Raw genomic sequence first — 22319 nt, 5'->3', positions numbered from 1 at the left:
CCCATGGAGGGGTGGAACACGTGTTGAGTGATTTGGCGGTGGCAGTTGTGTGACTCGCATTGTTTGCCGCATACACATATACCGCATACATATATCCCGAATACCGGAATCACGACGATTTTTGTCCGGTAATAAAAACCGATATTTATGTAAAAATACCGGTATTTCGTTATTACATTCGTTGATTAAAATTGAATTTATGTGCATTTAAAATCCAATTTAAAATTATATTAATTAATTACAAGAATTTTTTTAAGATAAACAAATAATTTCATTATATTAAAATCTATATCAGGCACATTTATTACACAAACGGAGCCGAGTATGGCACCGTTAAGAAGCGGCGGTGTCGGCACTATAAAGCGATTGTTTATTGGTTGCCTCTACTGCTCAATAAATAAGTCTCGTTTATACAAATACATAAAGTATTTAACACAAAATATATTAAATAGTTTAGATTAGATTGTATCATTTTTTTATTTTATTCATTGATTGTTTTGAAATCAGCTGTAGTGTTTACAAGTAAAAATTGAACGATTGATTGTTTATTTTTTAAGAGCATACTTTAATAAACAAAACGCAAAATATTAATATTATTTCACAAATACTTTCAATTAGTTATATTTTTTGCTTATTTAATTAGATAATGTATTGTTTCTGAAGATGTTAATGCTGTTAGCCCTAAGGCTTTTACAGCTTCATCGGTACTGAGTTCACGGAGCGGAGAGGTCCGTGAACTAGATTTAAAAACTAAAGCTAGTGGGGCGCCTACCAGTTGCACGGGAATGCTCGCACGTTGTTATGGCTCTTCGCGGTAGAGCTTTGACGGGGTGTGCTGCTGGAGTGTGCTTGCGGCTTGGAACGGTACCGTGGACCACAGGCGGGCCGAAGGGCTCACTAAAAACGGGTGTTGTGGCGTGGTAGGTGATGTTTTGTTCTGTTGTGTAGAACGCGACGACCTGTGTGAAGTATTGAAGGTGCAGTTGGTTGCTGATGTTGCTGAGTGGTTTGCGCTTGCAGTGTTGTGAGTGTCTGCAGGGGGTGCGATGGGGTGAGTGTTCTGTGGGAACCCTATGATGGGTGTGAGGAGAACGTCTTTAGAACGTCTCTTGGTCTTTACTGAGGTGCAGGAGGAATAGCGTAGGAGGTACTAGCTATTAGGGGATTGGGATGTGCGGAGGCCGACTCAAAGTAAGTTTTTGCGCAAGCCAGAAAGAACTCTTGGACCGTGGGGAGTTTGAGGTCGCTATGGAGGTCTGCGTTGCGCTGGAACCAATCCGCCCCCGTTGCTATCGGGGTGAAGCGGTTTTGGAACGTCTGTACAGCGTTAATATTGATGAGTGCGACGTGCGCGAATTAAACGCTCGCTTAAGAGAAAACTGGTCTTATGCAAGCCTTGTACAATTGCAGCTTGTACCTAAGTGATAGTTTGCTAGAGGAGAAAATGAGAGGGTAAAGCCTACTGAGGACGTGAGAGGCTTTATTCCTGACTTGACGAATATGTTGGTTGAATGTCAGTTTGGAGTCGGAGGTGACCCCGAGGTATTTGACCGAGTTCTTCCAAGGGATGGGTCGGTAGAAGAGGGTGAGGGTGCCCCGGTCGGCGAGACGCTTCCGCTTGCGTGTCCGGGAATCTGGAGCCGACGCAAGGGAGGCCTCTTAGCGGCACGAAATTTCGCGGCGAAAGAGAGGATAGAAACGCGGTCAGGGAGGCTAAGCCCTCTGTGAAGTCTGCGAGCTGCGGGGGGCTCGGTTGGTTTGGTTTTGGGGCAGCCTTAGATGGGAGCGCTGGAGGCGCTACCGCGGGCTGAGGAAGAGCCGCTGCCTGTGCGGGGTAGAGGGGTTTGGCCCTCGCGGAGGCGGAAAAGGGGGAAAAGGGCGGGGTGGTGGCCTCGGGCCTTTGACGTGGGCGGCCAGATGGCTTTGTATAGCGTGTGCGCCGCGAAGAGGGCCTATCGGCCGTCGCTTGGGCGCTTTAGCGCAACCCCGATAGTTGACGGAGTGGCCTGCCGTTTCGCAGAGGACGTATGCTGGAGGGCCCTCTGTGTCGGGAGTTCTAAAACAATCTTGGGTGCCATGGTCACCCGAGCATTTGACGCACCTAGGATGTACGTAACAGTTGCAGGCAGAGTGTCCTTAAAGTTTGCAGCGATGGCACTGCCCGATTAAGCCCTTCTTGTGACGAGCTTCGAATGAGGTGCCTGAGAGGGCGCAAATCTTCTTAATGTCAAAGGTTTTTTAATTCCAATATTCAATATTGGACAATGTCAAAATCTGCGCTATCAGGTACAACAGGATCGTGTTGAGATTTCACAAGTCGTACTACACTGTACACTGTACTACACTGTAGTATAAATTAACTTGAGATGGAGTTGTCGTGTATTGAAAGGACTTGGGATAATAAAAGTTAATCGTTTAGTAATGAAACATTATCAAATCACATATATTATACAATGTTCATGGTTGCTTAGAATTTAAGCATTGTAAAACAAAATTAAACAAATTATAACAGACATACATTTTGCATTAAAAAAATAACTACACTATAATATAAACGGCATGAGAAATATAACAAAAAACCGGTTCTTAAACACGTTTCTATAGGTAAACATAAATAATTTATCATTTGGAAATGAAACAGCGATCTTTTGGGCTTAGTTTAAGTATTAAAACTAGAACAAAGTGTTATGAGATGTTATATCAAATAAAACATTATTTAAGCCGCAGAACGTCCAATACTAGACAAAGACACATATATTTATAATGGCCCCGGTTTTTTGGTCCCGTTTCTGGGAACTATCGTAACTACTCTGTTACGGGTGGACTTGCTCTTCTTTTATCCATCTCCAAATCTTTCACTAGTTCTTTCTTTCATCTAAATATCACCTCATTCCTGATTAGATTTTCTTAATAAATCCCAGGTATAACACTCTTGTTGAGCTAGTGTAAGTTCGTCAATGGGACGCAAAGTGAAAGATATAAAATTCATGTAGGTTATTTCATAATTTATTCCTAAGTAAAAGCTAAAAGTTGACTGTATTATATTACTATGGTTCGTATAAAACTATTTACAGTTTATTAATTTCAAGTAACATTAATTTATTATATTCGAATAACAAATATTACTTTTATCCATCATAGCGAATGGTATACATGTGTTGATAGAGTTCTTCGGCATTAGATCAGGTACAAGTATAATAACATTTAATTAAGCTAATTTCGTTTTAAAAGTAAATTGCACACTGTTTAAGATCTTTTTCACAGCAATAAAAAGAATAGCAGACGTTAATACTAATACAGTAATCACAGTAAACACGAGTTCTAATTCTAAATATTCCGCCCAGGAGATGCCGGCGCCGGGCGAACGAAGATGTGAGGCTCCGCCGTGACGTAAGACGTACTCCGTCCACCACACAGCGCGATCCAGTGGGCTCTGTGGCTGATCGTGCATCACGTTGCGTAGCTTTATTATATTATCACGATAGCTGTAACAAATGTATAAAATTTGCATTACATTAAACATTGCGTATGACCTGTGGTTTTAGTTTCTCCCTCATTATTTTTTATTTATGAACGTAAGGAGGGGAGGGTTCATCGCTGGTACGAAACATATTGCTGGCCATTACTTTTGTTTTTAATCGTACTCACACGAATACAAATTGGAACGCCGATTTGGATTCTGGGGCCGTCAGTAATGTGATTGGTAAAATACACGCACGGGCGATAGCTCACTACCGCCCCCTATTCATGATACTTGTCGCCTTTAAAAAGGTTCTGTCGACTGCCCGTGTGATAATTCACCTCCTTTTATTAAGAATTCAAAAACCTTATATATAATTATTACCATTTTCTGGTTGAACCATTTCAATAAGCGTTACTGAACCTGCTTCGTTTCAGTAATACTTAATAAAATTTGTAATTGAAAAATAAAAAGTAATGCACAGAAACCTTTTTAGAACAAAAATAATTATAAAACAATAAATCAAGAAATTTTATTCCGTATTCTACCTTTAAGTCATAAACGTACTACACAATGTGTACTATGTGCTAGAAGCTTTATAGTATATATAACTGAAATAATTAGCCAAAAATACTTAACGCACACACTCCATATGCACAAATATTATAGAACACTATATTTCGTTTAGTTTTTTTTAGTCCATTTTTAGATTTTTAATTTCAATTGATACTTCATATTTTAAGTAATTAATTTATAAGTGTTTGATTTTTTTTATATTTGAATTTCTCAGCTTTGAAAAACCCCGGAATATATAATAAAATAGTCCTCTCCTGATATCTCTAAACCCAATCCTAAAAATACATTTAAAAACCAAGTACTGTCTCTAGAGGTTTGTTATCAATAATAAATTATTTACGATCGTGTCTCATAATGTATGTTAACAAAATATTTCTTCAATCATCAACAAAAGCGATATATAGTCCCTCAATTTCGTAATAGGTGGCGCTAGATGTATTTTACATAACGGAATGATTTGTACGCTACCCCGGTTATATGACCATTATTTCATAGATAAAAAGCCTATCAAGAAGTTGGAAGAAAAAACAAGCAGATTAAACTATAATACCACCGGCTATATGTATATATATATACATATCTATATATATATATATAAATATACATGCTTCGTACTTTATCTATCTTCTCACATTTCTTTTGCTTTTAAAAATTATGAGTAATTCTATTTTCATGTCGCAACTAAAGATTTACGATCTGTCTTTTCATGTTCTCCTTACTTCATGTAAGTTATAATGTAACTAATAGTGCAACACAGACTTTAACGTTAAACGTTTCTAACGGAGATGAATGTGTACTAGGAGCTCCATCTTTTCTGAGGTATCAACAATACCACAAAAGAAACATTATGAAACTCTTTTACGGTACTATTAATTTTTTTGGTAAAATTTTATCTTTTGCACCAATAAGACTCACTAAAAAAGTAAATATGTTCATAAAACGACAGATGAGACATTCATATCTTACCTCTTGTTGTTAATTATTGTTTTAATTGCATCTTCAAATATATCCTCGGTCAGATTTTCAATATCAAGTCTAATACCAATTTTAAGATGGACATATTTTTCGACATTATACCACTGATCACCTAACATGGGTATACCAATTAGCGGTACGGCAGCTGTGATAGCTTCATCTGTCGATTGCAGACCTCCTTGAGTAATAAATAATTTAATATTAGGATGTCCTGAAATAATAAAAAGATAATAGTTTAATATTAACAGCCTTTCTATTTTTGCTTCTTTAAAAATATCGTTATCTAATCTTTTTTGCAATTTGAGAAAATGCCTACTGCCGTTGATAAACATAAATCTCCTATAAGTTTAAAATATAGAATAATATATATATATATATATATATATATATATATATAGAATAGAGATCAAGTAATAAAACATAAATCTAATTAATATATTTGAAATATGTAATTGCTAATAATATACCAATATACTAGATATAAAATTATATAATTACAAAAAAAATAACCAAGCAATATTTGTGTAGACATGAGGATGACGCCTTTTGAAATTTTGAAAATTGGTGCATGTTTGTTTACAAACGTATATTATGACTTGTTAATTATGGACTATTTACTTACTTAACAGATCAGACTGCGGCAACCACTTAGAGATTTTTATATTCTTCGATCGTCCGGGCAGTTCATCGTCATCCCATTTCCACAAAACATCATAGGGTAGTTTTGAAAAAACTTTGGTAAATATTAGCAATTTTTCTATAGGAACATTGGACGTCTTAACATTTGTGCCAAGACTAAAGTAAATAACTCCATTTTTAGAAGTATCTAGGTACGATTTGAGATCCTAAAATTATTAATATTATCGTTAAAAATAAATATTATTGAAAAACATTTAAAATAAAATATTCAATATTTATTAATTGAGAGTACCTCGGGAAGTTCTTTTTGTGGCTTTTGATGAACTCCACCCATGTAAATAACACCAGGTGGCACTGGGCGATTGTGATCCCATATAGGATGGAAATTTACAAACAGCATATGTACATTTTTATATAATTCTTTAATGGGTGGAACATCTGCACCAAATATTGTCTTCATATATTCATTTTCATATGATTCTGTTCTTTCTAACATTCTTCGTAATTCAAATTCTTTCTTCAATTCAATTATTTTTTCCCACATTGTCAAATTATATAATTTTTGTTTTACTACATTCGGATATAAAATAGGATGTTCTGGTATTCCCATATGTTCAAAATTATTCAAAGTTGCACCCAAAGAACTAATTTGAATAACTGGTGCTTTAAATATATGTGAAAATCCTAGGGCTGGTCTAGAGCAAGATTCGGTCAGCAATAAATCGAAATAATCGTTTCTATACGAAAGTACATTTTGTACTTCTTTCGTTTTTACTTCCTCTGTGAAAATTGTCGTCATTTCTTTCATAATTATTTCAATTTGTGCTAACGTACCTCTTAACTCTGGGTTTATTTGCTGCAACATTCTATTCCATTTTGAATATGAAAGGTCGTGAACATCGATTTCCGTATAATTCTCGGGAGTTGAACCTTTAGGGAACACTGGGTCGGTTGTGATAACGACGACTTCATGACCCCGTCTTGCTAGCTCCAGGGTTAAAGGTCGAAAGACAACTTGGTGACTTATGGAAGGCGTCGGAAACACACACAAAATCCGCGCCGACTCTACAAATATACTTATAGTACATAATAAAACAAAAACCACTAAATCCGTCGTTACCATTTTATGTCCGTTAAGCTACTGATTGCTTTACGCTTCGCTTTATGTTTTTATAATATCATTGTATGGTGATATGATAAACGAACTTTTTATAACGTTAAGCATTAAAACAAGAAAAGTTTTGTGCCTGTCATCGTGATCGTTATTTTTTTTTTTTGTAAAGTTCTCTAAACTTTTTGTAGTCACATCAGCTAATAATAAAATTTCCATACAGACAAATAATGAAATGTTTCTTGCCAAGTTTAAATAACTGTAAATTTTCGATGAATTTAATATGCTTTTGCAGATTTAAATGCAAAACTTTTGCAAAATTAAAATGCTTATAGAAATCAAAATAGAACTGACATTTATATAATTACGAAAGCAAACATAAAAAAGAGAGTACTTTAACATAACTATTTTCTGTAGTTTACTAGCCTTTTAAAATCACGCGTGAAATGATATTACAAAATATGACGGAACTATGTTCAAAGTTTATTTAACTTTTTAAATAATACTTATCGTATAACACCGTTTTTTATCTTTTCTACAACGTTATAGATAAAGAGGTAAATATCTATGAAACTGAAACATTTAAATCGTGTAATTAATGCGTACTGGCAGAATAACACCAAAAAAATGATCAACTATTTTTTTTTAATCTGTTGCAATATTATATAATTATAAAAAATAATATATTATATAATTCATAACGTTATCTTTTAATATTGTCTCTATGTCGCGTATTGAAAATACCACATACATATTCTTCAATTTTATATGTATATGTTGTTAAAAGTTGCATCGTAATGTTCACGGAATTCTGTAAATAAACTTTAATTAAAAAAAAATATTTAAGAAAAACCTTAATTGTAAGGAAGAATAATTATATTATGTCGACAGTGTGTTAATATGAATATTTTTTATTGTCTTGGACTAATATACTTAGACCTCATTCGCGTCTTCATTGGTAGAGTAGTTAGGTAGAGTGTTATAGATGCTTATCTTAAACGTCTTAACAATAACTTTATAAATGGTTAAGAACCATTTATTAGACCTACGATTGTTTATCTGTTAATTAATTTCTTTTTCTTCCTCTGTTTCTTTATTCTTTTTGAGGCAAGTGCGATCCGAAAAAGTTTGATGTTTTCATTTTGTATCGTATTATATTTATGACATGTATTTTTAATATGTATTATAACTTATTTATAATAAATATATACGTTTTATTTAAATGATTGCCTTGGGTGATATGACATTGTACTCTTTTGTTTATATTAAAGAGTTGGCATCTGATTAAAAGACGTTTGTAACACTTTAACAATTTATTTAACACACGAACAAATTTTTATTAGCGCTTGAGTGCGAGCAAAAAAGACGTGCATTCGTCGTGGAACTCTGGGGCGCAATGTGTTCTGCGACCGAGTGAAAGCGGGCAATAGAACAAAGGCGCAAAAGAAACAAAAGTAACAAAAGGTCTGCGCCCGCGTCACCGGTGCGTGCATGTGCTCGCTGCACTAATTCGGCACACTAAGTTCGCCCGTCGGCTACGCTCGCCCACAAAATCTTACACCTATTAATTATTCAGACATCACATCAGCGTATATATGACTCCCACAATATTAAGACACTATTTAAAGGTATCCTAGCGTGTACGATAAAGAATATAAAAAAATAAATACCTAACCTTTGTTACCCACTTAGATAGAGCGACGTTATATTCTTTTACTCCTATGAATTGAGGAAAGCTCTTGGGTAGTTTAGGTGAACGATCCATACAGTGCCTGGAACCCGAAAAATGGTCATAATCGGGGTTGTACCTCAACACAGTTTTTTTTTTTTTTAATTTTAGTTCCAATTATGAAAACGAAAACTGAACATCAGTTGAACATTATTATCATGATATGGAGCGATAGGCGTCCACTGCAAGACATAGGCCTCCCCAAAGATGATCGGTCTAGCCCGCAATCGCTCATTATACATATTATATAATATAATTGAATAAACAATGCAAGTTTTCATGATCTTGTAGAACTACTAGTAACATGATTAATTATAGTTAATAAAATGATGTTATATAATAATAAAATATAAAATAAATAAATGTATGCCTGTCATAGTTTAAAGCAGCCTTCAAATTTCAACAAAAAACACGATAGGTTATTGCCAGTCAATTCGAAACCTTGACTGTGGAGTTTTTTCGTTCTAAAATATAACACAAAATTACGGATGATTATAGTCAAATAAGTTCCTAAAATAGTTTTTTTATACAATTTCAAATGAGAGGACAATTATGTGAAATAGTAAAGTATTTCATGTACTGTTTCTGGTTATCAAAGATTTATTCGTAAGTTTGTATTACGGATTAATTTCTTGAACAAACATTATTTAAAATTATGACATATCAAATTCATAACTACGAATCTAGGTTATCATTCGATTATATCACTGAACTAATTAACCATCACCATTATCATCATAATTTAAGACAAGACGTCCACTGCTTGATATAGGCCTCCACCATAAATTACTGGAAGGATTGGTTGGAAACGGTCTACAACCAGTGCCTTCCAACAATTATTTATTAATGGTTGATAATTTTGTTAATCTGTTTTTAACTTTTGAATTCCTTTTACTGAATAGCTTTTATCAGCTTCCTGATTTACTTATGGGTAATTTTAATATTAGATGAAATGGTCTAAATTATGTTTAATTCATTCACGATCATTGAACTATTCAACGCTATCTTCTTTTTAATTTAACTTATCAGATACACAAAAAAAACCGCACGTAATAAATAGGTATTATCTTTTAATTGAAGAAATTAGAAGTTCCTTAATTGTTCCGAATGGAATTATGTGGATATGTGAGTAGTTTTTGTATGTTAGTGTGTTGTTATATGTTGAATGAGCACCATGCTCATATCGTAGTAATGTTACTGCCTATATGTACTATATAATATAGTAATAATCAAATTAAATAATATTTAGGCGTTGAAAACACACATTTCATAGTTCACGCTGTTAATAGAAAAGTTTATAATTTTTAAGATTTTTACAACGATATAAAGAGATACGAGGGAATAGGTCAGGTACAAGTATAATAACATTTAATTAAGCTAATTTCGTTTTAAAAATAAATTGCACACTGTTTAAGATCTTTTTCATAGCAATAAAAAAAATAACAGACGTTAATACCAATACAGTAATCACAGTAAACACGAGTTCTAATTCTAAATATTCCGCCCAGGAGATGCTGGCGCTGGGCGAACGAAGATGTGAGGCTCCACCGTGACGTAAGACGTACTCCGTCCACCACACAGCGCGATCCAATGGGCTCTGCGGCTGATCGTGCATCACGTTGCGTAGCTTTATTATATTATCACGATAGCTGTAACAAATTAACAGTAAGCATCAAAAATATAGTCCAATTTAATCAAAACAAAAACAGCCTAATATGCATTTCTTCAATTTCTATCAGCTATCATAAATGAATAAACTATGTTGTTTTTAGAATTTTAATTGAGGGAAAAATATGTGTCGTCTTTCTTTGAAAGACGCGAGATGCAAGTCATTGGCAACTGGTCCTATTGAAAAACTATGGGGTAACCATGGTAGTCCCGCGGTTGTAGTCATTATGATGATGATGTAATATAGTCCTTAAAGTGAATTTAATTTCATGGTTACGGAATCTATATGTGTATTTGTTATACCTCTTGTCATTAAGAACAGTCTTTATGGCGTCTCTAAATGTATCCTCCGAAAGTAATTCAATATCAAGTCTAAGACCAATTTTGAGTTGACGATATTTATCAGCATTATACCATTGGTCAACAAACATTGGTATTCCAATTAACGGTACTCCAGCCGTTATAGCCTCGTCTGTAGACTGTAGACCTCCTTGAGTAATAAATAATTTTATTTTAGGATGTCCTGAAATTAAAAAGACAAATACGTATAAAGCAAGTGAAAAGGGAAATCCCTATTCAACGATGCACGTCTTATGGCTGAAATGATTTTGACAAAAGTAAATCATTAATTTTAAAATTTGAGACAACACGTCAGATAAAATTATATATATATATATAAGATGTCACCCTTGTCACCTTCTCGCGTTATGGTTTACCATAAAGAAATATCCTTTCATCAAGCCACAAGTTGAGAATGACATTTATAAAGTTTTTAATAAAAAAAATACACATAGACTAATAGTCATAATGATTCATGATAAATTTCGAAATTTATCATGAATCATTATGATTATTGAAACTTTGCGTACTTGACAGTTTGTAATGAACTTCGCACGCTTGACAATTGTTTTAAAATACCTGCTTTTGATAGTTCGACATTAAAAACCTTCGATTAGTATTCATCGACCATAAAAATAATTGATTAATTTTACATTACATTAATACGTAAAGTGATCAGTCTGAAATAATTTACATTTTTTTACTTTAGGAATGCGACAGGTCATTAATTTCTACCAACACAAAGTCCTTCGAGCCAGTTACATGCGCCGTCAGTCGTGCATATATATGGACCAGATATCTGTCAAAACAACGTTTAAATAAGAACTCTAGTAATCTTAATTAAAAGCTGAAAATAATCAATATAACTTTAAAATTAAATCAATATCAACTTTGTACTGGTTATTTCAAATATGGATCACTATAAGATCTTTAAAATGTTTATCACTTACTTAACAGATCGGACTGTGGCAGCCACTTTGAAATTTTAATGTTTTCCGAACGTCCGGGCAGTTCATCGTCATCCCATTTTAATAAAATATCGTAGGGAAGTTGTGAAAACACTTTCGTAATTATTTGTAATTTTTCTAAAGGAACATTAGATGTTTTTACATTTGTACCTAAGCTAAAGTAAATGACTCCGTTTCTTGAAGAATCTAGGTATGATTTAAGATCCTAAAAATCACGTTATAAGAATTAAAAATAGAATATATAATAGTGAAATTATTAATAAACGAGGGTACCTTAGGAAGTTCTTTTTCTGGATTTTGATGTAGTCCGCCCAAATAAATAACTCCAGGCGGCACGGGGCGGTTATTGTCCCAAATAGGATGAACGTTTAAAAATAACATTTGTACGTTTTTATAAAGTTGTTTAAGCGACGGAATATCTGGACCAAATATTTCCTTCAAAACTTTATCATCATATGATTCAGTACTTTTTAGAATCATCTGTTGTTTGAACTCTTCCTTCAGTTCTGTTAGTTTTTCCCAGATTGTTAAATTATATACCCTCTTCCTTATTGCACTTGGGTACAATAGAGGATGCGACGATGCTCCCATAGTAGCTTGATTATTCATTCCTGAACCCAATGAACTTATTTGAATGACAGGTACATTAAAAACATTTGATAATCCCAGAGCAGGCCTTGAGCAAGATTCAGCTAGCAATAAATCAAAATAATCTCTATTGTATGATAATATATTCTGTACATGTTTTGTTTTTATTTGGTCCTCTAATATAGAAGTTAATTCGTTGTATAATATTTCTAGTATATCTGCTTTCCCTCTTAATTCTTTGTCTATATTTGCTAGTCTCTTGTTCCATCTTGAATATGATACGTCGTGAACATCAATTTCTGTATAATTTTTCAGAGTATGTCCTTTAGGGTACAGTGGATCAGTTTTTATCACTGTGACTTCATGACCTCGTTTAGTCAGCTCTAATGTCAAAGGGCGAAATAAAACTTGGTGACTAATCGACGGCGTGGGAAAGACACATAAAATTCGCGCTGATTCTATAGACGAAATCACTATACATGTTAAAAAAATCACTGTAGATTTCGTCTCTATCATTTTATGTCCGATAACGTACTGAGCGGGGTACCATTTAATTTCGTGTTTTATAATAATCGTCGACAGTAATTAAAAAAAATACTTACAAACTTAAAGTAATCATCGGAAAATGCTTGATATTGCTTCCAAACGGTCCTATTGGTAATTATTTGCAAAGGCTTATGCTCAACAGTGGTCATCTTTTGTCTGAAATGATGATGATGATGAAATACAAGATAAGACATAAGACGACAAAAAGTACGTAAATATATGTGTATTCTAATCTAAGACAATAATATAAATCATCTATATATATCAGGGATGAACAACCGGCGGCCCTAGAGACAAGTAAATTTTAATTTATTTTTGTATTTTTTTTAAAAAAATGCTAGAATCAAGGCTTTAAAAATAATAAAAGTGTCTAATTAGTTGTAAATCGGTTGATTACGAACACAAATTACGTTTAGAACATGGTTTGAACCTTGAATATATACTTTTTTTTTTCATGGCCCACTGTTTTTGAAACTGCGGCTCTCCGACCAAAAAAGGTTGCTCACCCCTGATCTAACATATATCTTGCACCGACATGGGATCAGCCCATATACGCCCACGGTTAAACATAGGCCTGCCCGAGTGATTGGGGGATATGGCATAACCGCCACGTTTGGCAGGTGGTTTGGCGATCGCAGTATGATACTACACAGAGGAGGCTATTGACCATTTTGGAAACTTGAGTTGAAATCGCAAGTCTCAGTCCTTTACCTCTCGGCTATCATTGCTATCTTACATGCGTTGTTTAAAAAAATCTTCCATTTTTTGCTTAACTCTCTATGCTTCATTTTATAAATTCAGAAGTAGTGAAACTTTACCCACCTTTTTAAAATAGCTTAGCTGATTCCAGCCCCCTTTCAGCTATCTACTAAGTTTAACCCACTTACTTGTTCTTAAAGAACATTTTGTAATGGCGAACTTTATGTCTTTTATGAATTTTCTCCAAGTATTATCCTCTACATTGCTCTCTGGATGACGTTGATCCTTCTGATGAGGCCCATTGTAAGCGAACACGTCTCGATTTCGTATACTACCACTGGCAACACATTATTTAAACACCTCCGTTTTCAAACATTGCGGTATTTTGGACTAGAAGATGTTTCAGAACTTCTCGAATGCTGCCGATTTGGATTCGGCATGTGGTCTCTTTCTGGAATTTAGACTTACCTATCTTGATGGTTTGTATTATGTATATAAATTCGTCCACAATTTCGTACCTAATACCTCCAACAACGTTGCTCGAAGCTTCGCTGTAAGCCAATGTCTTGATTTCTCAAACACAAAGCCTATTCGAAAGAATAAATATTTGTTTCATTTTAAGTCCACTTAATTCACAAATATATAGGCCAATGTATAATCTATTTTATTTATTAGCCATTATCTATTTAATTTATAAGTAACCCTATTAACTGGATACTATTATCTTTTTTATTCAAAATATTTGACTGCGTATATTAAAAATATTCACCTTGCCCTCAATTACATTATCTGTAACAGTGTCGATTTCACAATAGTAGTTTAACGGTTACTTGTGGCTATAAAGTTTAAATACTCGATATATTGTAGCATGATCAATTACTCGTCAAGCTGTGATCGGAAATTTGGAAAGGTAATTGAATTAGACCACTCTATTACAAATTTTCGAGATCATATCAGAAATAAAAATATTATGAAAATAATGTTCTCTGACATAGCTCGCGTAATTTCATGTCAGAATCGAAAGATTCTCGAGTAATGATCACGAAACGATTGACGCGGCGTAGGTGAGCTCCCAATAGGCAGACCGAAGACAGGGTCGCGAACGTCGTTGGATACGAGCAGCGCAACATCGATCATCGATGTTGCGCTGCTCGATCTTTAGCAGCGGTAGCTCGGTCTTTAGCAGTCAGCGATCTTTAGTAGACCTTTGCGTTGCAGTAGGCTTCCATCAGCTTACATGATGATGCGGACAAATGCGTACAAATTATGATATTCCGTTTAGAACTACTCAAGTAAAGCATGAAATTGAACAATACTTTCAAAATATGTATCTTTATAAATATTCACTGTAATTAAAAGAAAATCACGGAATACATTAACCTAAAAGTACGAGAGGTAATTTTTTTTAATTTACGGGGGTTTGTCTCTGCTTGACTTACAAGATTTCAGTATGACATTGATTTATGGGAAAGTCTATACAGCACAAGTGTCATTGGTTTATTATACAAAAATCGAGTTATTAAACTGAATACAATAACTGTTTTATGTCCTCACTAGGACACTTGTATGTTATATTATATAATGTTTCATATACCCTGAAATTGTATCTATAGGCAACTAAGTACGGTGTTACAATAAACACTCATCTAATGTCTCTTAATTATCATGTAACATATGTAAATAGTTCATTTCGAAGTCTTTGTATGTGGTGGATTTTTAATTGATAACAAACTCTATTATTGAATAAAGGACTTGATACTGTGTTGGTTGGGGTCGCTTCTTAGATCGGAAGGCGTTTGGAACCCTTGTTGCATTTTAGCTTTGAGGATGCTATTATATTTATTATATTATTGTAAAACGGCGAAATAATCTAAGGAATAATATAAGTTTATTTAAAATGGTTTACAATATTGTAGATCGTTCACGGAAGCAGAAATGCATTAAAAATATATAATAACATCGATACGCTGTACATTGATCCCAGCCAATGTAAACATTGCGATAAGTTCAACGTTAAAAATAATATTATAATCTCGCAATGATAAATAATAGTAACACTAGAAGTATCCGAATAACAAAACCGTTTACAATCAGTCTCTTCAACTTGTACAGTAAGTTTATTAAAATTAAATATTTCCGCTATTTGACCATAATTTAAATTTCAATGTCAATTGCTAAAAGGTCGTGACTTAGGGATAAACATTCCAAAATTTACAAAACATTACGGATTAAAAAAATTGCCGAATAATGTTTATTTAAAATCTATGTTTGTATACAAACACTTCCGTACACGATTGATTCTAAATTAATGTTAAACTTAAAAAGTTTTTTAAAAGTAGAATCATGATAGAACAAAAAGAGTTTTTATAGTTTTAATAATGGCTTACTAACTACAAGCAGTGAATGACATAAACTCTTAATAAAATAATTACTCGTGTACAATATTTAACAACTTGACCCCGTTTATGTTATCGATATCGTATTATATTAATAACGGAACTAGTTGGATCCATTTCATATTTACTTATTGTAATTCATTGAGATCAATTATATCTATTTACAGTTTGAATTCGGTAATATTAAAATCTTAGAACATCGCGGCCAAGTTCTAGCAATTTGAGGGACACTAAAAATGATGTTTGACTATGCATTATATAAAGTCAAATGATGCAAGTCAAAGTTCAACCCCCTCAAAAACCCTTTACTACGAAAGCTAAACGCAAAATAAGTGAAAGCCAAAACCAAGATGCATTTTTGGGGCCTCTGCGCTTTGTTACTCTATGGCGTACCAGCTCAACGAACTCAAAACTTGGCAGCCTTCCAATCAGGTAATAAAATATGTAACAGCTGGAGCCGAGATTCCCTAGAAAGTTTTAAGTTCTTACTAGTAAGGTTATTGACCTTCTACTAAAAAAGTTTGTCCGAAATAGGTAATTAACTGACTGCTGACAGAATCAGGAATACTTATATTATCAGCTTGCCTTTGAGTGTAGTCTTCTACGTGTAAGAATATCTTAATAACAAAGCGCTGGATATAAGCTACTTCCAACTCGTCCTATAGGAAAATTCATAGTAATGTCTTATGTTTAGCACTGAACATCGTACAGCTGATACTGCAAGGCAACTCAATCATAATTAATTTTGATGAAAGTCTGCATTATATTGGCACTTTTAAGATAACTTTCATCTTTCGTTCGTTTCCTATTCACATATTCAGAGTTCATCTCTTGATGATTGGGATAAATTTAAGCTTATTTCAAAACTCTGAAGGTAGATCTATGTACTTCTCCATTTCTTCGTTTCGACCTAAATTGTTTCATATTTCCTATACAAAGTTACTCAATACTAAGTTAAGCAATTCTATTCAAAGTTTTCGCATCAGTATCTTTTCTGGGCAAGAAGGATTTCAAAAACTATGATTTTAATTTGACTAAGTTAACACTGCGCCTATTACTCGACAAATTTTCGTTTTTCATACTTTTGTTTAATTTAACTATAGTAGTATCTAAACCGCTGTACTGTGCCATAGGTAAGCGCGGCGAGGTGAAGTCGAGCTAGAAAAAAAATGTGCAGTACGGTTGCGAATGTTGACGACGGACGGAGGGAACGGAGCAGCCAACACTGACCCCGTCTCTTTACTTGGCACGAAAGCACGGTAAAGCGGTTTCAGTAACACTATAAATGCTTGTCGATGATGTTGCAGGAGCATCATTACGTCATCGTCAGCGGCGCAACGAAAAGAGGAATTCCATGGAAATAAAATTGTACATTCAGAACGGTATAAATACTACGTTACTACCTCTAGGCCTACCGGCCCTAGGAAGGATCCAATATTGGTGATCCCGACGTGATTTGAATACGCAACCTTCTGATCTGGAATCAAAATGGTCAGAAACACATTCCACAACAGTAAGAAAGCATGGACAGATCATCAACCAGTTCCATGAACTCAATTCCGATAAAGTTATAAAAGCCCCCGGGCGAACAGCAAAAACAACTTCAGAAACTATATACAAGAAGCATGAGCATATGACATAGTATTTTTTAAAACACCCATAAATAAACTTCACATATACATATTAAGAAATAAATAAATATTAGTTGAGTATATGGTAACACAATTTTAACATGAGTTTAAATTTAAATTGTAAAACGCTTAAATGTATAATGTAAACGTTGACCGCTATATCAAAGTTTTTAAAAAGACCTACCACTAACGGTTTGTTAATAATTAAATATCCTTTTATTTGTCTTAAATAAATAAATCACATTTTGATTTACATGGTAAATCTTCGCGTAAACGCCGTTGGTACGTTTTTCCCGTCGACAGATATGTTTGTTTGTCCGATTACTGTGTAAAGGTCAATTAGATTGAATACAAATAAATGAATCTAGTTCAATATTTTTATCTGTCACTGCTACTAAATTGGTGCGAAGGTCGACAGTAAACAGTCCATAACATACTTACCTAGTAATTTGTAGGTAAAATTTTCATTATAAATTATAGTTTACATGAACATACTTCACCAAAACGTTGGAACTTATCATAATGTACAAATTAATTATTTTCACTGCTTTTAGTTTTGCAGGTAAGAAACGAGTATTATTATTAAAAAAAAAGTATTTTTTTTTCACAGATTTGAAAATTTTTTACTAGAACTATACTTAAAAGTAATAAAAATATATTTTTATAGCATCAATACCAATAACCAAAGAAAAAGACGATGTGAGAATCGTAGGCGGTGAAAATATAGATATCACCGAAGCTCCATACCAAGTGTCCATTTTATACGCAGGTAGACACTCTTGCGGGGGTTCTATCATCGCAGACGATCTCATATTGACTGCAGCACACTGCATCACATCGTAAGTAATACTAAACGTGTCAGTATCTAGATCAGAACCAATATTTTTTTTCTATTGCAGTCTTTTTGAGTTAGTCCCACAAACGTATTATATTTATAAAAGAACTCACGGATACAACTTGCAGAAAACATACGATCTTTGCAATTTTTGGAGGGCAGTGAAGTGTGGAGTTCCATTTAAAGAGTTCGTTTCAATTTCTAGATGAGGAAAAAACCACTCAGGCTTGTATTCATGTTCTCAGAGTTGGCACAGTGATTAAAAAGAAATCAAAACAAATATGATTTGAATAGTATGTAATAAAGAGCGCTTGTAATAACATTAATAATAAGAGAAAGGGGAAAATTGTTTGACACTAGAAGTCAAGAGTAGTAGTAAGTAGCTAAAAAAATTAATTAGTAAAGGGGCAATCTTAAATGTTACCTTTTCACGTGGTTCTGTAGATAGAGTTCTGTAGAGGAAAGGACCAACTTTAAATAATTGTTTTAACCCATAAATGAACACTGCACATATTTTTTTTTCGAAAAATAGTCTTATTTTGTAGTTACCTTGTTTTTTATGTCTAAATTAGTATTGACTCCGTTTAGATCAATTACGTTTAGGTCGTGTGATTGCAGGTTTTTCTTATAGTCCGATAACGGAGGTTCTTTTGGTCATAAATTATGACAATTTAATTTTTTTTAGTAATACTATGTTTTTGTCACCTTCATAGTTTTTTGTGACTTGTAGGATTTCCTACTTTGCTTAAAAATATCTATGTACAAATTTCTAGAGACTGTAGCGAGTTTACTGTTGCATTTTTCGTTTTCTCAGTGAGTTTAACTTTAAAACTCGTCCTTCAAAGCTAATTTAACTTTATGCTGTTAAGGCTTTTTACAATTTTTAGAATCACCCTAGTAAGCTTAAAAATAAAAACAAATTTTCTTCTGTCAACAGTTTCAGCTATAATCCGAGTGATTATTTAATTCGAGTAGGCTCTTCGTCGAGTTATACGGGAGGATCACTGTACCGAGTAGAGAAAATAAAAGTTCATCCTAAATATTCGTATTTGACTATGGATTATGACATAGCTCTAATGCAGCTCTCAAGTCGCCTTCAATTTGATGAAAGAATTGCTCCCATCGAATTGTTCAGACAGGGTGAAGAAATTCTGGATGGTGAGCTTACAACGATCACAGGATGGGGAAACATTGAAGTAAGTTTTTTTTTTATATTAATGAAATTTTCATCATATCTCATATGTTAATCTTTTTTGAAATATTAGGTTGGCGAAAAAGATTTTTGTACTATCTAAGTAAATATTTGTAGAATAATGGTTTTGCTACCAATAAGGTAATGTTTATAAATTCTCCCAAATGATTTTAAGAAATAAAATATGGCATAATGACAGTTTACCAAATTCAAAGCACAGACAAACTTTAACCTATATTGCTATATTTTAACCTAAAATAGGTTAAAATCTAGCAATCAATTCAGGATTCTTTACGTAGTACTAAGTTAAATTGTTAGTCTCAAAATTTCTACAGCAAGAGGATTTTGAATACATGTTTAGCCATACATAAATAATCAATTTAAAAAATAACTTTTATTAGTACTTTTATTGCATTTACTGAACTTATAAATATTGTATTAGTTTATTTTGAAAACCAACATTTTTATAATACGCGCGCTTTTTATTCATGGCTAATTTTTTTTTTGTTTTGTATTTAGGAAGGCGGTGATCCTCCAACGACACTGCAGATGGTTCAGCTGCCTATTGTTAATACGAATGTGTGTAAAGAAGCTTACGATAAACAATACTCCATAACGTCAAAAATGCTATGCGCTGGTTTACCGGAGGGAGGAAAAGATTCTTGCCAAGTATGTTTTATTTGTTTTACATTTTCCAAATTTTGAATAATACAGATGAATTGATAAGTATATTTGACTTACGTTTTACACGTCGGGCCTCTTTAGCATGCTTACGGTAGCTCTACGGGCCATAGAGAGATATACACTCAGGAATTCTTTACAAAATCAAGTCGGGTATATATAATTATATATTTTATTTAATTATATATGTTATATAATTATATATGTTATATAATTATACAAAAAATCACTTTTTTATAGTATAACAGCTTACAATAAAATTGTTACCAAAAAAACACGAAGAACGCAAAAAAGTTCACCGTCCTAGTGGTCAAACTCAACGCATTGTTTAGTAGTTCTACCGCCATCTTTTATTGATTTATAGCATTGTGTATTTGTGTATAAACACACATTACAATAATACAATTTTAGAATAGATTTGAGAAACGGTGACTCGTTATTGTTCAAATGATTACAACAGATCCAAAACAGTAATTTTTTGTCACGCTTTGTCACCTCTACCGTTTAGTGGCAGAGACTGCACACTACTTACAGGGTTAATAAATTTTCAGTTTGATTTTTCTTTGAATTATTACTTATTCTAAAAAATACTTGTATCTACGCTTATTCTTTAACATTATTATCTTAGTCTTTCCAAATCTACTCTAATTTCTCATTATTATATTCTTATGTCAACCTATCCTTATTTTTACACGTTTGCGGAAAGCCTTACGGATTTTATGTCTACTTTACTTTATAGTACTAAATCTGTCTTTATGCAATACTATTTATTTATTCCATTATTAATTTATTTCGATTGTGTGTACGTATCATCTATAGCCAAAATAGATAGCATTTGCCACAATGTTATATCTATTTTTGTTGACTACTTTCTTACTCATTTTAAAAAATATATATGCAACAGAATTGGTTCACAAGGTATTAAAACACTTTAATCAAATTAAATTTTTGTCCTAAGGGTGACAGCGGAGGTCCACTAGCTTATCAAGGAAGGCTGGCTGGTATAGTTTCGTGGGGAATTGGTTGTGCTAGAGAAGGATATCCCGGCGTCTACACGAAAATATCAGCGCTCAGAAGATGGATTGATTTTTACAGCTATTATTTAAGAAGTTATAGTAAGAATGTATAATGTATCAGCGGACTATGTATAATTTATTTTACTCAATTATTTTAAAAAATAGATATTAATTATTTAATTTACCAAATCATATTGTTATTGAATAAAATAAAGTCTCTATTTTAAAATTATACTTTTATTTCTTGGTCGTTCCCTTTGATGAGATTAAAATACTTTTGCACATTTCAAAATATTGGATTTAACAACGTAAACGAAATTTGACTATCGACAAAAAACTTGTTACCAGTTTACATGTTTAGTGAAAATATTTGGTAGATAGTTATTTATCAGTAAGCAAAACAAAGGTTAGCTTGCACACAGTATGTCAATATCATCTTTTTAAAATTGTATTTTACCTCACAGTACCTACCAGGGGCGGTAAACTCAAAAGCTTAACTTTAGGTAGCCCGAAAAAAAATAACTTATACAGAAACAATTTTTTATTGAGTATTACAATGTGATAAATATACACAAGTTAAGTTTTGTTTTAGAAATTAAACTGATGTCAAGTTTCTTTTTTTCTATTTTATTTATCATATTTTGGGAGACATCTGACTGGCCAAAAGTTTTATTTTATAGTATGGTATCTATAATATTCATATATATTTAGGTTTCGTTTCTAATTCCCGTCTATTTTATTTTTACTTCGCGTCGGATATGTTGACTGGGTCGCGTTAATGTTCATATCGGGCCGCATGCGGCCTGTGGGACACGGTTCTGACAGCCTGTGCACAGAACAATAACAAACAATTTAACATGTAATAAAGAGAACAAAAGTTGTTGATGTTAATAATATATTTCAGGGGTAGTCAACCTGCGGCTCGCGAGCCATTTGCAGCTCTTTGAAGGAAATTTGTCGCTGTTGGCACATAAATGTACATGAGTTATCTTCTAATTTTTGTGGTTTAAATAAATATTATCGTAAAATTCAAATACCAATCAATATTACTAACCAGTACCTGAAAAAATATTGAGAAGCTGTCACTAATTATTCACCAAAATTTAAAGAATTACCAACAAAAGTGTATTATGAAAGTGCTTTATTTTCGAAATTTAATTTTAAACATATATTTTTTACTATTTTAAATATAAATAGTTTCTTTAAAAATAAATATCTTCGTGTATACCTTTTAACTTCGTATACTTTTAATTGCGGCTCGCGAAAAATT

General features: G+C 33.2%; 3 protein-coding genes across 3 annotated transcripts; 1 reads left to right on the top strand and 2 right to left on the bottom strand.

The window, feature by feature from the left end:
* Positions 1-2940: 2940 nt before the first annotated feature.
* LOC137924726 (UDP-glycosyltransferase UGT5-like) lies at positions 2941-6773 on the bottom strand. The gene is made up of 4 exons (XM_068768144.1): positions 5943-6773; positions 5634-5856; positions 5003-5222; positions 2941-3485 (listed from the first exon to the last, which is right to left on the bottom strand). Exons 1-4 carry the CDS (start codon positions 6771-6773, stop codon positions 3209-3211), a joined length of 1551 nt encoding a protein of 516 aa, XP_068624245.1. The 3' UTR covers positions 2941-3208.
* Positions 6774-9447: 2674 nt separating this feature from the next.
* Positions 9448-12569, bottom strand: LOC137924502 (UDP-glycosyltransferase UGT5-like). Its single transcript, XM_068767887.1, has 5 exons — positions 11739-12569; positions 11448-11670; positions 10462-10681; positions 9953-10139; positions 9448-9495 (listed from the first exon to the last, which is right to left on the bottom strand). Exons 1-5 carry the CDS (start codon positions 12567-12569, stop codon positions 9448-9450), a joined length of 1509 nt encoding a protein of 502 aa, XP_068623988.1.
* A 6609-nt stretch (positions 12570-19178) lies between these two features.
* LOC137924501 (vitellin-degrading protease-like) lies at positions 19179-22033 on the top strand. Its single transcript, XM_068767886.1, has 4 exons — positions 19179-19356; positions 19872-20021; positions 20992-21148; positions 21954-22033. Exons 1-4 carry the CDS (start codon positions 19216-19218, stop codon positions 22031-22033), a joined length of 528 nt encoding a protein of 175 aa, XP_068623987.1. The 5' UTR covers positions 19179-19215.
* The last annotated feature ends 286 nt before the right edge of the window (positions 22034-22319 follow it).

This window comes from Battus philenor, unplaced genomic scaffold (genome assembly GCF_028537555.1).
Source record: "Battus philenor isolate CCGP_79_NKW_IND1 unplaced genomic scaffold, ilBatPhil1.0.hap1 SCAF_24, whole genome shotgun sequence".
NCBI lineage: Eukaryota > Metazoa > Arthropoda > Insecta > Lepidoptera > Papilionidae > Battus > Battus philenor.
This window is presented reverse-complemented; position numbering and strand designations above follow the sequence as displayed.